Below are 14,639 nucleotides of genomic sequence, written 5' to 3'. Positions count from 1 at the left end.
TTTTCTCATCATAAGTTGTTTTTATATAAAAAGTTTAAAAAAGTGGCCCTGGGTTTAACAGGTTAAAAAAACCTGGTTATTTTTCATGAAAAATAGGTAATAACAATGAGCCTTCACACTGCATATATATATATATTCTATTGCATTCCCTCCCAGTCTCAATCTTGACCAAAAACACAAACAATAATGGACATGCACAATATGCAACAATGAATGCTTGCATGCACTCTCTCTCACTCTCACACACACACTCTCACACACACACTCTCTCTCTCTCACACTCACACACACACACACACACACACACACACACACACACACACACACACACACACACACACACACACACACACACACACACACACACACACAAAGAAATACTTTTCTATTAAATATTGTAGCATTATGGTCCCGAAGGAAGCTATTAGGGTTTTGGGTGTTTTGAATAAAAGCCCAGCAAGGTTGCCTAGCTGTCTTCATCATATTATCCTTGTGCTAGAGTACATTTAGGCTATAATTTATAATTTACATTTGTCTGAGCTAAAAAAAAAAAATAAAAAATTCAACGCTATCAGCAAATGACCTACTGTAACTGAGGTGTTCTGAATGGGGTTATGAAAGGAGAATAGACAGGAGAAGAAGAGGGATAGAGAGAGAGAAGGGGATTGGAGGATTTGAGATACGCTTTGACGCTCTTCTCTTATTACCATTTCTGCATGACTGCCTATAGCTTCCCCATAAGACTAGTGCGTCAGTGTGGAGTGAGAGACCTAGAGCCAAACCAGAGTTGTGTGAGTGAGTGTGTGTGAGATAAAACAAATGTGTGTGGGGGAATTTGCATGTGTATGTCTACATCCATAGATGTCTTTAGCCCCTGTGGAAGCCCCATCTAATTGCTCTTTTAAGTGTGATCCTCCTTTGTTTTTCTCTATATGCTCACTGAATTGAATTTTTACTCATTAAGAAATTTTCCCTTCGATCAGGGAGCGACACAACAGCATAACTTTGGCTAAATAGTGACAATCAGTGTTGGGCTGTTTCCCCTTATTGAGCTGTGGGTGGGCATAGTGCTGAGCAGAGATCTGGGTGCAGAAATCTGGCCCCTGTGGACCTCCAACAATAATTAATGTTTCAGAGCTGCCAAAAAGGCAGAATGGGTGGATTTATGGCTGTAAGAAATAATAAAAAGGGTTAACCATCTCAGGGGTTGTTTTAATGAGCTGATGTCTCAATTATCAAGAATAAAAAGAGAAAAAAAAAACAACTTTATATTGTTTAAGGGCTCCAAAAACTATTTTACATTAGGGATGAAGGAGATATCACTTAGCAATGTCTGCAGTTACTATAAGGTCATTTGCACATTCAGCTGATTTCTCTAGTAGGTTAAGGTTTTGAATAGAATTAGATTTTCCTTTTAATCAGTGCTAATAGAATAGATTAATGCTACTAAGCTGGTTTTATAGTAAGAACTTGCATTCTCTGTATGCCTACTACTTAATATGGTATTAGTATGACCTAATACTATTATTTTCCCACCCCAAACCAACATTATTGTAATTTCCCATATCAATCCCATATTTCCCCTGACTTATCATTTCTCATTTATCCCCTAGAGTTCAAAAACTGATTCCACTGCATCACAGTGGAATAGGTCAAAGAATCAGATTGATTGCAGTGTGAGTATTTGTATGATCAGGCTGGGAACATGACCCTAATGCTATAACAGCTGGCCAAATGTGATGACAAAACAGGAGCAGAATTTTCCGGTTGCTCAAACCTCATTAATAATGAAATGATTGCGTTTTACAAAGGCCTGGCCACCGCTGACTGATGAGCTTACTGGCCCATCATAGCTTTTTCCAGGAGGTCAGGGGGCTATTGTTGGATAATACCACAGTTTGGTACCTTTTCCCAATTGACATATGGCTTACAGGGTCAAAAGACACAGAACCTAAAATGTATTTCTTTTAATCAGTCAAGGCGAGAATAAAAACACTCACACCTAATCACACAAATGCACAAAAAACATATATTGCCAGACATGAAAAAAATCCACATTGACTTACATCATGCAGGACCTGAGCAACAAGCAGATACAGAGAAGCAAGGAGGGAGAAGCAAGCATGCAGAAAGCAAAGACAACACAGCGACAAAGTCAGGAGTACTCACCGATGGGAATGACTATCCCCAGAACAGCTACTGTGATGTTGTTACCTATGAGGTAGTGATCACTCGCTGCTGAGATAAACAGAAAGAGAGAGAAAAAAAAAACTAAGCAAAAAGTTTTGCTCCAACACACCGTCAGTGAAGGCCTTGCTAGAGAGAGAAAAAAAGTTTACTGCAGCAGATCAGGATCATGGTGAATAATTTGCATAATATAAGGGCAGAGAATGTGTCTGACTTGGCTTTGGACTACGGACCACAGTATGTGTAAATAAAATGGTGATGAATCATACCATATCTCATTGCATATAAATGCAATAGGATGCTTTTAAATATAACAGTAGAAAAAAAAATGCAATTTCAACAAGAAGTGTTTCAGGTTTTACAGTACACAATTTAAAAACAAAATTGAATTTAGGAAGGAATACACAATTCACTGGAGGTTTAAAAATGCTGAGAGATTTCAGGTGTCACTGACACTGAATTTAAAAAGATGTCCTTGTGTTACAAGTCATTCTTTTTCCTGTTGTAGTTTGTCACAATGCATGCATTATACTTTTATTCTAGACCTGCTTCGTATCCCCACTCCCCTTCAACTGTCAAGCCATGAGGTCGGTGAGGAGCTTTGATATTGATCCTGTCCACAAGGCATCTATTAGCAGCAGGTTAGCTATTTGATAAAGTCAGATCAGACGGCCATAATGAAGTCTAGAGAAGAAGATCGGAAGATATTTCAGTGCTGCCTCCTCATACTGACTGGCTCCTAAACTTATGACATCTATTTAATATCATATATGCAATCATACGGAGAGTAAACAGTGGATAAATGCACACACACACACACACACACACACACACACACACACACACACACACACACACACACACACACACACACACACACACACACACACACACACACACACACACACACACACACACAGTACAAGCATACAGACAGGTTACATGACTTCAGACTAAGAAATGAAGTGTCTTGAGTCCTGAGTCAGCCAAGTGAATTTGGCTTTTCTTAAAGTATGACTGACATTCAATTGGTCCTAAGACTCTAAAAGAAGGATTAATAGAATCTCATTAAAGCAGCAGTCCTGGAAAGTGAGGGCAGAGAGAGAGAGAGAGAGAGAGAGAGAGAGAGAGAGAGAGAGAGAGAGAGAGAGAGAGAAAAGAGACTGAGCAAGAAAGAGAGAAAGAGGATGAAAAACCTCTCAATTTCATTAAGGCTATTATTGCTACATGGACTTCAAGTTCAGAAAGAATTTGCTGTTGTCTGTAAAAACATCCCTATTGAGAGCCATGGTCTTGACTCAATATGATAATAAACAGCTGAAGCCTCATATTACCTCTTCAGGTAAGACAAGTGTGGAAACTTCAACTTTGCAAGACCATGTATCCATGAGTTTTGCAAACCCGCTGTTGCTTATCTTTCATCTTATTATCCTGAAACTTCTCTGCTCTACCATGCCAGCCACAGCACTGCAGATGTGTAACAGCTGATGTCTGCAAACGTGACAGTGTGCACTGAGTTGAAAATTATAACACATGGCCCATGGGTTTGGAGACGTGTCTTGTTCATGCCCCATTTTCTCATCCGTGTCTGCTCCACCTCTCATCTGGAACACTTGTGGTGTGGTGAGCAGGATGACAACTTCAGAGACTAGAGGAAACATGTTCTTGCTTCTTAGTAAGTCTGAAAAACCCAAGCCCCCAAAGTGATGAGACTAGCTGGAGCAGCCATTCTTTTTAATTCCCAGAAAATCTTTCTCTTTCTTTTTTATCCTATTTTTTCTTATCCTTGTAAATGCTGTTTTACCTCCCGACAGTATCTCATTTTTCAACCCCCATCCTCCCTGTTCAAGTGCTGCACTGTCATGTTTCTTTTGCTCTCTCTTCATCTTTCTCCTGTATGGTCTCATTACTGTCTCTCACTGTACCTTTTAACAATCCTTAGTATTACTCCTCACTCATTTCCCTGTCCTCCCTCTGTTCCTAATTCTTCCATTTCCTCCAAGTCTCACATCTGTTTAAACGAACTCAACCCTTGCTCTCCTGGTTTCTCAATATAAAAAGACACTTCTGTAATGTAAATGCAATATTGTAAAAGTTAAGTTCAAATACAGTGCAACAGCTCACAATCCTTCTTTTTTGTGTAGACATGACATTTTTTCCATTGGGCAACTATTATATATTTTGGTCTGAAAAAAGTGATGGAATGGCATATGTGCAAAAAGAAACGCACACATTAACACTACTAGGCACTTTCTTTTGGTATAAGAATTCTTAGCATCTTTGGTTCTAAAATCCACTTCCTGGAAGATGTTTTGCTATCTTTCTGGTATTATAGGGAACAATCGACTTGAGAGAAAACAGCTGCGTTGCCAGTTTAACAGTTTCTAATGTTAATGTTTATGTAGCAAAAACAAGAAAATGTTTAATCAAAAGCTGAAAACACTGATTTCTACAAACATCACACTGTAGCATATGGCGTGCACCACGGTGGTTTATCACTTTTGCTTTGTGCTACTATGAAGAATTTTTCTCCACTTCTAAATACAATTTAAGTCTTAGCTTGGCTTTATAAAGCATTGTTGCTGCCGTTACTGCCTGCTGTCACTATTTGTCTGGGCAACAAACTGTAAAGTGGTATTTTTCTGGCATGCCAGTAAAGCTTGATCGGTGCAAGTGTGAAAAATGCTGCCAGTTTTAGAGAGCGAGAGTGAAAGAGAGGAGGAGAAAGAAAGACAAAGAGGCAGCGAGAGAGAAAGACAGAGAGAGAGAGAGAGAGACTGTCAGAATATGTGCATGAGTGATGAGAGTTGGAAGGCGAGAATGGAGGGGACTGTTGTTTGTTAGCTCTGACAGCTCTGTTACATGCTGCTCATGAGGGACCGACAGCAAACAGGCCAAGAGCCGCACTAGTGGGTGTGGGTGTGTGTGTGTGTGTGTGTCTGTGCAAGAAAGAAAAGCAATGATAGAAAGATGACAGAAAGAACACATCTTGCCCACATTTGTCTAAATAACACGAGAATACACCTTGGCTGAATAACACCACTTGAGAAATAAAGAGAAAATGCAGACAAGCAAAACAGAAACAAAAAATGACAGACTTCTGGTATCATATGAAACCGGAAGAACTAATGTCCACTTCAACAAAAGCAGTAAAACCAACAACACTGAAACTGTCTGTCAAAACTATCAGTTCCATAATTAACTCTCCTCCCCAGTCAACACATTTTCTCACAAACAGAATCAATGAAGTTAGGTTCTAGATTGGTCATGCCTCCAGTGATCCTTCACTACACTGCAGCCCTTCTACATTTCTCTTGAGACTCTCATTGTGCACTTCAAAGGAATTAATTAACTAAAGCCTTCATCCTGTCTTTTAGATGTTCTGCCTGCCAGAGGACAAAGTGTCGAGCCAGTTAGTTTATATATTGTAAATACTGTAGCTGTCTGTCCACTTCGCTCCTGCCTTAAACATTCAATAGTGAACCAGTGTTTCCTGAACTATTCACGGGGCCACCCCGCACGCAACCTCCCGAAACCCCCCCCCAAAAAACAGAAAGGCACAAAGCAGGTCTGTCTTGTACACATTTCACTGTCCTGTGCCATGACTGTTATTGTGTTGGCTTATCCACATACATAAAGCAAAATAGACCCCCCCGTGAAGCTTGAAGCTCAGCTCCCTTCTGCTGTAGCACTAGACACACAGAGGCTCACACACATTCCCTTCATGCCAACCCACATACCTACGTTCCTGCCACTAAGATTCTTACCTCTGTGGGAGAGGTTGCTGTTGCTCTCTCTCTGAATGCTGTTGGGGGCCATTGGGCCTAGAAGAGGTGTGTGTGTGGATGCTGATGTATGACTTGTGCTGCTAGAAGGTGTTGTCTCTGTACTTGTGGCACTGGGAGTCCGAGGCTGTTCTGCAGAGGTGCTTCTGGGGGTCTGAGGAAGCGCTTGTGTCGTCAAGCGTCTGGTTGTTGGCTTGAGTGTGGTAGGACTGGAAGAGATGGTGGTAGGGGGAATTGTGGTACTGCTAACAGTTGTGCTAGTTGTTGTAGTGGTTGTGGTGGGAGCTGTTGTGGTGGTGGTGGTGGTGGTGGTTGGAGCAGCTGTTGTTGTTGTTCTGGGTCGAACTACACGAGTGAAACAGGACAAAAATCTTTGGCACTTGGGATTCCCCTTGAAGATACACACAGCTGACAAGCATGTCACAACAATAACAGTTTTCACTTCATGTAGCATTTCAGCCGTGTGTCAATATACAGTACAGCATTGAACATGAACAGAACACAGCTCATAACCCCATTTCCCCATTATTGTTTTTAACATAGCTCAAGGATAAGGTTAAAACAATGATAAGAACAGGCCACTGAATATCTGACAACATTCTAATCGGGTGATGTAGAATCTACCACTTATTTTATTGCTGAATGTATATTTATACAGTCGTCATGTATAATTATATAATTATCAGGTGGACTCCTGAGATAGTCAAACTCCAGCCTCAAACATCCTTATGACCAGACAGTTCATCGTCACTGTAGCAACGAGGTACGTAACGTTTATATACAACTTTTCTTTAATCGGATGTGCTTCTGGACTGTGATTTACTGTCTTACCTACAGCACAGCGCCTCATGTCCGGTCCCAGCTCCATGCCATCAGGACAGGCACAGGTGTATTTGGGGGAGTGGTCTGTAATCTGAGGGGCTTTAAGACACAGGTACTCACAGCCACCGTTAGGCAAACTTCCCATATTACAGGTGTCTGGGGCTGGAGGGACACAAGAAGAAACAGAGGATGATTAGAATGGTCTGGAGAAATATGTTTTGTAATCTGTTCCTTACAAATAAAGGCAATGTAATAAATGAACCACTTTATCACTAAATATTCCTCAACATCAAATCTCTACTGAAAACAACACATTTTAAACCTTCAGTGTTTACATTTGGTGCTTTTTCATAATGTCTGCAGCAAAGTGAAATCCCATGTCAGGACCAGGATGATGAGTACTGCACAACAGAATAGTTAAGAGAAAAAGCTATTAAGAATTGAAGACAGCCCCAGTTTTGGGTTTCAGTCAGCATCAAAGTTGCTGTGAGTTCAAGCTGGAACAGGTCTGGACAAAGAAAACTACAAAGAAAAAAAAAAAAACAGTTGTAAATTCAAGCAAAACTTAGAAAAACATCTTGGCACTTTTAATTGCTTTTTCTTTGCACTGCATTTTTGGATATTATACCTTTATAGCTGATCATTGCCAGAAATGACAATGTCACTCCGGTGTGCTTGTAGCAATGATACTAGATCAGTAAAGTCAGACCACAAGGAACATTTTTAAATAAGCATGAAGTTAGAAATATAGTAAGACAGTATCCAAACAGCCAACATACTTATGTATGCACTATTTCCTACCTATGAACATTATGGTAGAGCAGAAAAGCATAAAATAACTGCAGAGACCAACTTTTATAGTGGCATTTAGGGATCTATATTTATTCTACAACCTATTTTCCAGTCAAATAAACAGCTGCTTAAGTTAAGACAAAGCCCCCTAAACACTGTTTTTTAAAATCTCTACATAGAAATGAAACATTTAGATCTAGTGTCCCAATCCAAGCCTCAGAGTTGTGGAAAAATATTGCAAGTCTTGTCATCTTGGAAACACCAGAATTAGGTCAGGTCATGTTTGATTCTGCTTTTTGGGAGAGCAGCACATCAGCTGTCAAGGAGTAACATCACTAACTACATAAAGTGAGATTTTAATTAGCTGGGAATGCATTTGCTTCAGTGTGGTGTCTCAGCATAACATGCACATGATATGAAAAGCTGTCTAAATGAAATTCTTAGAGGCTCAAAATATATTCTATACCTGCTTTCCATATTAAAAGAAATGAAGCTCTCTGGGTAAAAGCAAGTCTTTGAAATATCATGACACACTATGACAATACATTTAAATTCTATACTGGGAGGATGAAAAGGGAATGGTGGGAAGAGGAGCATAGTGGAATGAAGTCAAAGAACAGAAAGGAAGAGAAAAAGAGGCAACACCACAAGAAATAAGATAAGATGTGAAGGAAGGTTATAAGGACAGAAAATAAAGAAAAAGACAGCAGAAGATAGGATAACTGAGATAAAATAATGTTGCAGCAGCTCCACTGCCCCCTCCTCTCCTGTGCTGTGCTGCCTCCCTTAGGTATAGAAAAAGAAATAAAACATGTAACCTAGGCATCAAAGCACAGCCAGATGGATAAAAAATAAATAGATAAATATCAGAAAAGGCACAACAAAGAAAGGATGAGAAGAGGGGCTTTTTTCACAAAATGTGTCAAAACTGAAGATGCTGAATAGGGGACAGTACCATCAGCATGTTGGAGTGTTGTTTAGAAACATGTACTGTATTCACCGAGACTAGAATTACACAAAAAGCAAGAGAGAAAACATAAAATACAAAAGAGTGAAAGAAAGGTAAGAGAGCAGGTTGACTGTGATAATTGCTATTGCACTTCAATACTACTAGTATCTTCATTGGGCAGCAAGTGTTAATTCAGTATGTCTTCATCCAGTGTAGTTAGGTTTAGTTATTTTATGGACTATTTTGTTGGCATTTTAGAGAAAACATGCTTAATTCTGTGGTATCTTTTTGATCAGACCACTTGATTTATTAATGACACAATGCAATTAGCTCCCTACTGGCACTTAGACAAGACTGCTCTGAGCTCTGGAAGAGGGGAAAACACAGACTCACAAACAAACTGCTAGCACACATTGTCAAACAAGCTGAAGTACACGCACGTAGATGAGAAATGGCATGTGTACACATTTGGGAAGGCATCCATCCTGGGAAAAGTGATAAACACATCATCTGGCATGCCCACCACAGCTGTCAATCTAATCACACATATCAGGTTACTTGTTAATTCTTTACTTGTATGTACATTAAGAACTCAAGGCTTTGTTAAGCAGGGAGTGCAAGGTTGAAAGGTTTTTTCCTGTATTTGCAATGTCGTTTGGTTTTGCACATAAAGTAGGAGTGTACTCAAACTAGGCACGATTGCCTCATACTGTGCCCAAGGATGTTTGCTCCCCCTCTTCACTCACTTGCTGGCATGTACTCACTTTGCACTTGAAACGATCTGGACTAGAGCACGTTTATGTCACCACCATACAGCTGAACAGACGTGGTCTGACATAGCACATAATGTTGGGTTTTCTGTCCCTGGGCACGATTAGCAATCACACTCTGCATAATCTGCCCGAGTCCAACTGAACTCTGGCCCACCACTTTAAGTGTGCCAGGGACTGCACTCACATTGGCCTACAGTAGTGTACCATGCCCAGGCACCCATAATAGTCAGAAAAACTGGACTTTAGGGGGTCAAATGTATGTGGGCACATTATGGACTGCCTAGTGTGAGTACACCGTAATGATTATACCCACAATAACTGAGCAACACTGGGCAAACATTTTCACTTATTATGGCTTCAGCCTTTGCTCAGGGTGAAGCTGTGCTGATAATTATGTAGTCTCTCCAACCACCACTGATAACGGTACAGAGAGTTCATGTCAGACAGAGATGCCCAATAGTCATGTTACCTGTAGCACCTCATGAAATCAGTTTGCTGGGATAGCTTTGTTTTCCATGTCATGTCATTGTTGCTGCATGTTCAAGCATCTCCTCTGTGGGTCTTACCCTTAGGCTGCCTCTGTTCATGAAACACCACCAGGTCAAGAGGGTTGTTGAGGTGCTCGGCTACCTTTGTCACATCACGCCCCGTCAGTCGGTTTGCACTGTATATTGCTTCATCTTCTAAATCTGTCCAGTATATGTGATCCTGCGTAGAAAGACAGGAATACAGTTAAAAACATGTTAGTTTGTGAAACTTTACTTTCCACCCACCAGAAAAAAGTGTGAAAAAATAAAAATACAGAAAACAGATTTAAACAAATTCAAACCACACAAAGTGGTAATGTATACACCTTAATTGTTGCTCTGATCATTTATCTTATTTTACATTATATTGTGTTGGGTAGTATGCTGCATTACCTATGTCCTCTCAAATAATACATTTTGCAATATGTAAAATCTTATTTGAACTAGTAATTAGCGACAGTGGAGTGAGAAAGATTGTGTTAAACAAATATTTTCTCTGAGAATGAGCTATTTGTATTTTAGCCATCCAAAATACTGTTGCTATTTAACAAATTGAATGAGAAAATATGTTTGGAATCTCTTGGATATGTTTATAGTGTAGTTAAAATAACTTGCTTCAACAGTGCAGAGAGAATAAAGGGATAAAATTTGTTTACTATGAGAAAAGCCAGCTTTTACAGTTAAAACAATAGGTTTAGGGATGGATTTTAAAGAGGGTGTCCTGTTGAGAAAAACCATCAGTTTTTGTTGTAAAAATGCAAAACAGCTTGTGTTTGTGCTCAGCTGCCAAATCAGACACTGATACTATATATACAGTTGTATGTATGGGGACTTTTTGCTGGTGGTATGTTAGCCAGAACTGCTGAATACTGACCTTTTAGATGCACTTATGGCCTACTTGTTCCTCTGTTCGTTGCCTCTATTTACTTGGAGATAAAGTAATAAACACAGCAAGCCCATCCCCTTTTTTATATTACACTTTTGCCTCTTTCTGAATTTCTCATTCCCTCCCTAAGACCTTCTCAATTTTCTTTAGTGATAATACAGGATAACACACTGCTGCACAAGTGGTTAAAACACTTTGTTTCCACAGCAACCACAGACTGCTCCATCTACACATCAATTAAGAAAAACGCTGAAAAATCCTAGAAAGAGGAAACCCTGTAATGCTGAGATTATAGGAGGGTTAAAAATGAATTCAGAGACAAGAGTAGACTGTGAGATAGAGAAGACTACAGCAAGTGAGGATGGGTCTTATGTGTGTTTTAGGCTGTGGATGTCTTTACAGTTTGACAGTATTCTTAAAGGTCAAAGACCTGTAGGGGTCCAACATCAGATGTATCTGGTGTGTGTATAGAAAACCAGATATGTGTATCTCTGTATGTGGTGCATTCATAGCTGTAATCCATCTGCATTGAAGCTGAGTTATCAGTGGACCTAGCCTTTCTCTCACCTTCTCTTTTTTCATCTTTCACTGAGCTCTCCACATCCCTCTCTCTTATAACATTTAATCATATGACAGTAGTGTTGAAACAAAGAAAGACAAATATCTCAAGTCTATCATTCTATCTCTGTGTTTGCCTTTCTATCTGTGAATGTTTTTCTCTCTCTGTCCGTCTCTACCTCTGCTTTTCTCCTTCAGTTTCTTCATTGTCAAGCCTGTGCATCTGTCACCTTTTCTCACAAGCTTCAAAAGGCAATGCCAACCCGAACAGGTCTAGCCTTTTCATTGTAGGATCAAGGTGAATCTTTCATGCACAGAGCTTCTACAAACATACACACAAGCTCGTCTGAACATGTGGCATTGCATCACTTCACTCGGTGCTGTGTCTGTCTGTGGTTGTCAAGGGGACGGGAGTACATCTGCATGGACACACTGTCTTTTTAAGGTAAAGGGGAGAACAGCCCTTGATGATTTTGTCACGATTATGTTTCAGGAGAACAAATGCTGAGGCTTTTTGACTGACACATCTGCTTGATGAGCTTTTGGTGGCTCTTGCGTGCTCAGACATCATGCCAGAGAACAACAAATGAAAGCTCAAACAACCCACTCAACTTTGAAGCCTATGATTTTTTTCTTTTTTTCTGAGCTTGATTTCTATTCTTTGTTGGATCAATCCAAGTTATAAAATAATAATGATGTTAGGAGACCTTCTTTGTTAATATCTATTAATATGACAAAGAGTATCTGTTAGAACCATGGTCACACATGTTCCATTCTCTATGAATCTACACTTAATTCATCCAAAGATCCTTGTGTGACCAATGAATTCAAGAAAGTATTTACTGTTTTGGTGTCAGCACCAACCAGCTCTGGCAGATGATGTGTCTATTACTCTTGGATGGCTTCTGACATCCTTTCTGTTGCAGAGTTCTAATAAATCTTGTTCGACTGAAGGGAGATGCTGTATGACCAGTATTGAGTTCATGACAAAAGGACATACGTGCCTTAGCACCATTATTTTCTTTCTTCCTGACCATGTTTATTTTCACTATAATTTCAATCACCATTCCCCTCTCTTCATCTCATCCTGTCTCCTCTTCTATCCCCTCTAGTCAAACAAAGAGTGGCTAAAAAGTAATGCAATGATACTGAGGCTAGAGAAAGAGAAAACATTACTCTCCGCATGTGTGTGAGATCTACATTTCCTCAGGGCTTGGTGTCTTAGTGGGGGGTGGACACTGACTGATGGGGTTTGCATGAGTGTGTCTTTTTATGTGTGTTTGGTTGTGGTGTGTTCAGACGTTGACATGAGAATCCCGTATCTTCCCTCTGCAGTGTTAAGAAAGACCAGTAAATCAATACTGATGTGAAGCTGGCACATGATATGCACAAGTGGAACAACTCCACCAATTATAATATATCATTCAGTAATACGAGGAGCTGTATAGGTCACTTTCAAAACATCCACTGTATTGGTATGTATGTATAGACTAGGAATGCTTTTCAATTTAAACATAAAGTGTTGGAAAATAGTGTAAATGGCAAACACAGCTTGAGATAATGTATTAAAGTAGTTTGAAAACCTCTGTTTACAATGAGCAAATTCTCATTTAGGTTTTGTAATATCAATCAAAATGATAGTTTTAAAATCATCAAATAATAATTGGATTAACTGATGTATGCATTATCCTGTTTTCTAACATTCTCAAGTCAGTGAACGGAAGCACCATTATCTGGTACTGTATAAGGTATGGCATGTTCCACCACTGGGCTAAATGGACTTTAATTTAACACGTCCTCTAATGAAGCTAATTCTCCAGGAAACTCAAGAAAAACCGGAAGAAACATCCCTTTAGTCTGTTAAGACCAGGACAACCGGCTGCACTACTGAAGGATTTTTAATTTGGTCTGTATCATAACAACAACCAAAAAAAACCCCAAAAAACAGTAAAGCTGAAAGCTATTAATGTGCAGGGGTGAACTTTCACTGCTTCCTGAAACTGATTTTCTTTCTCTCTTTTACACATACACACACATTTTCAAGCACACATGCAGGCACACTCAGCTGGGCATGATGGATGTCCCTTGCTTCCCATCATCACAGTGTGTGCAGCACGTAGAGGAATGGAGAAAGCACTTCCTGCAGATCACATTTCGCTCCCTCTTTTACCCACTCATCCTTGTTCTACTCTACTCTGGTTCTCTTTTCCACCGTCCATACCATCTATACTTGATGGGCTCTAACACACTGACTCACCTCAATAAATACACCCAAATTAGTTTCATCGATTGCTGTACTCTACTGTGACTTTACACTTGTCAGATCTTGAAAAAATAATTCCTTCTCTGGGTTTACCCAGCTATTGTACATCTCAATCTCTCTTTTATTCTCTGTCAGCCTCTTAGGTAATGTTTCTTCTTCTGCTTATGTCACATCTTAACTTTAGATTTGGACACTGAATATTCATACCCTGGTATAATCTGACAGTATCCGTATGAATGATAATGATATGTAGTAATTCCAGTAGTATTTTTATGTTTTTATCCTTCATATCTGACAAGACGTTAGCTAAACACAAATAACTAATCAACATTTTGACAACATAAACTCATGTCTAATACTTAAATGTGGATGTGCTCCTCTGATACCTCAAACACAGTAAGGGCAAATGGGTGTCCCAGGTGACGATGGGAGGACAGCAACACTTTTCTGTTGTCTCCATTCAGATCCACACTGGACAGCAGGTGCAGCTTGGAGTCTACCCAGTACAGACGCCTGTTGGACAAGTCTGAAAGGATTGGGAAGTGGTTGAACAAAACCAGGCAGGAAAGAGGGAGGAGAGAGAGAGAGGTCAGTCCAAGTGAAAAGGTCTGGGGTGAGAGGTATATGAATGTAATGGCCCAATAGCTACACCATCAATCTTCTTTGACATGACGGCAAAGACCCTGTGCTGTAAAAACACAAAGGTAATTGTAATATTGCCGGTTGACTTATTTGCCAGGAAAAATATATGTGCCCTTGAACAAACTGATTAGTCTTGGTGGACTTATTTTAAAGGGTAATACCAATGTTTTACAATTCCATCTCCTGGTATTGTTCCCTATACTGTTTACATTAGGGAAGCACCATTTCATTTCTGTGCCTCTGTGATGGGCCACAGTGCTGTTGTTATCACAGTGCTGTGGTTACCTTGTGAAAGGACATATTCCCAGTATGCCACATAAACAAGAAAAAATCATTAGTGGGTAAGATGAGAAAGAAATTGGACATCATCCTTATTTGATCATCCACATATTTCCTCTCTCAGGTTGCCATTTATCAATAACAATTTAGAACATAAATCTCTATGAAGTTGAAAT

General features: G+C 39.7%; 1 protein-coding gene across 7 annotated transcripts in view; it reads right to left on the bottom strand.

Annotated features, from left to right (window-relative positions):
- lrp8 (low density lipoprotein receptor-related protein 8, apolipoprotein e receptor) overlaps positions 1-14,639 on the bottom strand; it is a 134,058-nt gene that overhangs the window by 8,361 nt on the left and 111,058 nt on the right. For 4 of the 7 annotated variants that reach the window (XM_026323235.1, XM_026323239.1, XM_026323237.1 and 1 more), the window contains exons 13-17: positions 13,929-14,068; positions 9,875-10,016; positions 6,804-6,956; positions 5,955-6,317; positions 2,170-2,238 (exon numbers count right to left, since the gene is read on the bottom strand). In XM_026323235.1, the coding sequence (XP_026179020.1) occupies positions 2,170-2,238; positions 5,955-6,317; positions 6,804-6,956; positions 9,875-10,016; positions 13,929-14,068 (867 nt within the window). Of the gene's footprint in view, positions 1-20; positions 49-2,169; positions 2,239-5,954; positions 6,318-6,803; positions 6,957-9,874; positions 10,017-13,928; positions 14,069-14,639 lie in introns of those variants that run through there. The other 3 variants (XM_026323236.1, XM_026323238.1, XM_026323241.1) reach the window with 2 other exon arrangements.

This window comes from Mastacembelus armatus, chromosome 4, assembly GCF_900324485.2.
Source record: "Mastacembelus armatus chromosome 4, fMasArm1.2, whole genome shotgun sequence".
Taxonomy (NCBI): Eukaryota; Metazoa; Chordata; class Actinopteri; order Synbranchiformes; family Mastacembelidae; genus Mastacembelus; species Mastacembelus armatus.
The sequence above is the reverse complement of the archived record's forward strand: the minus strand, read 5'-3'. Positions and strand labels throughout refer to the sequence as shown.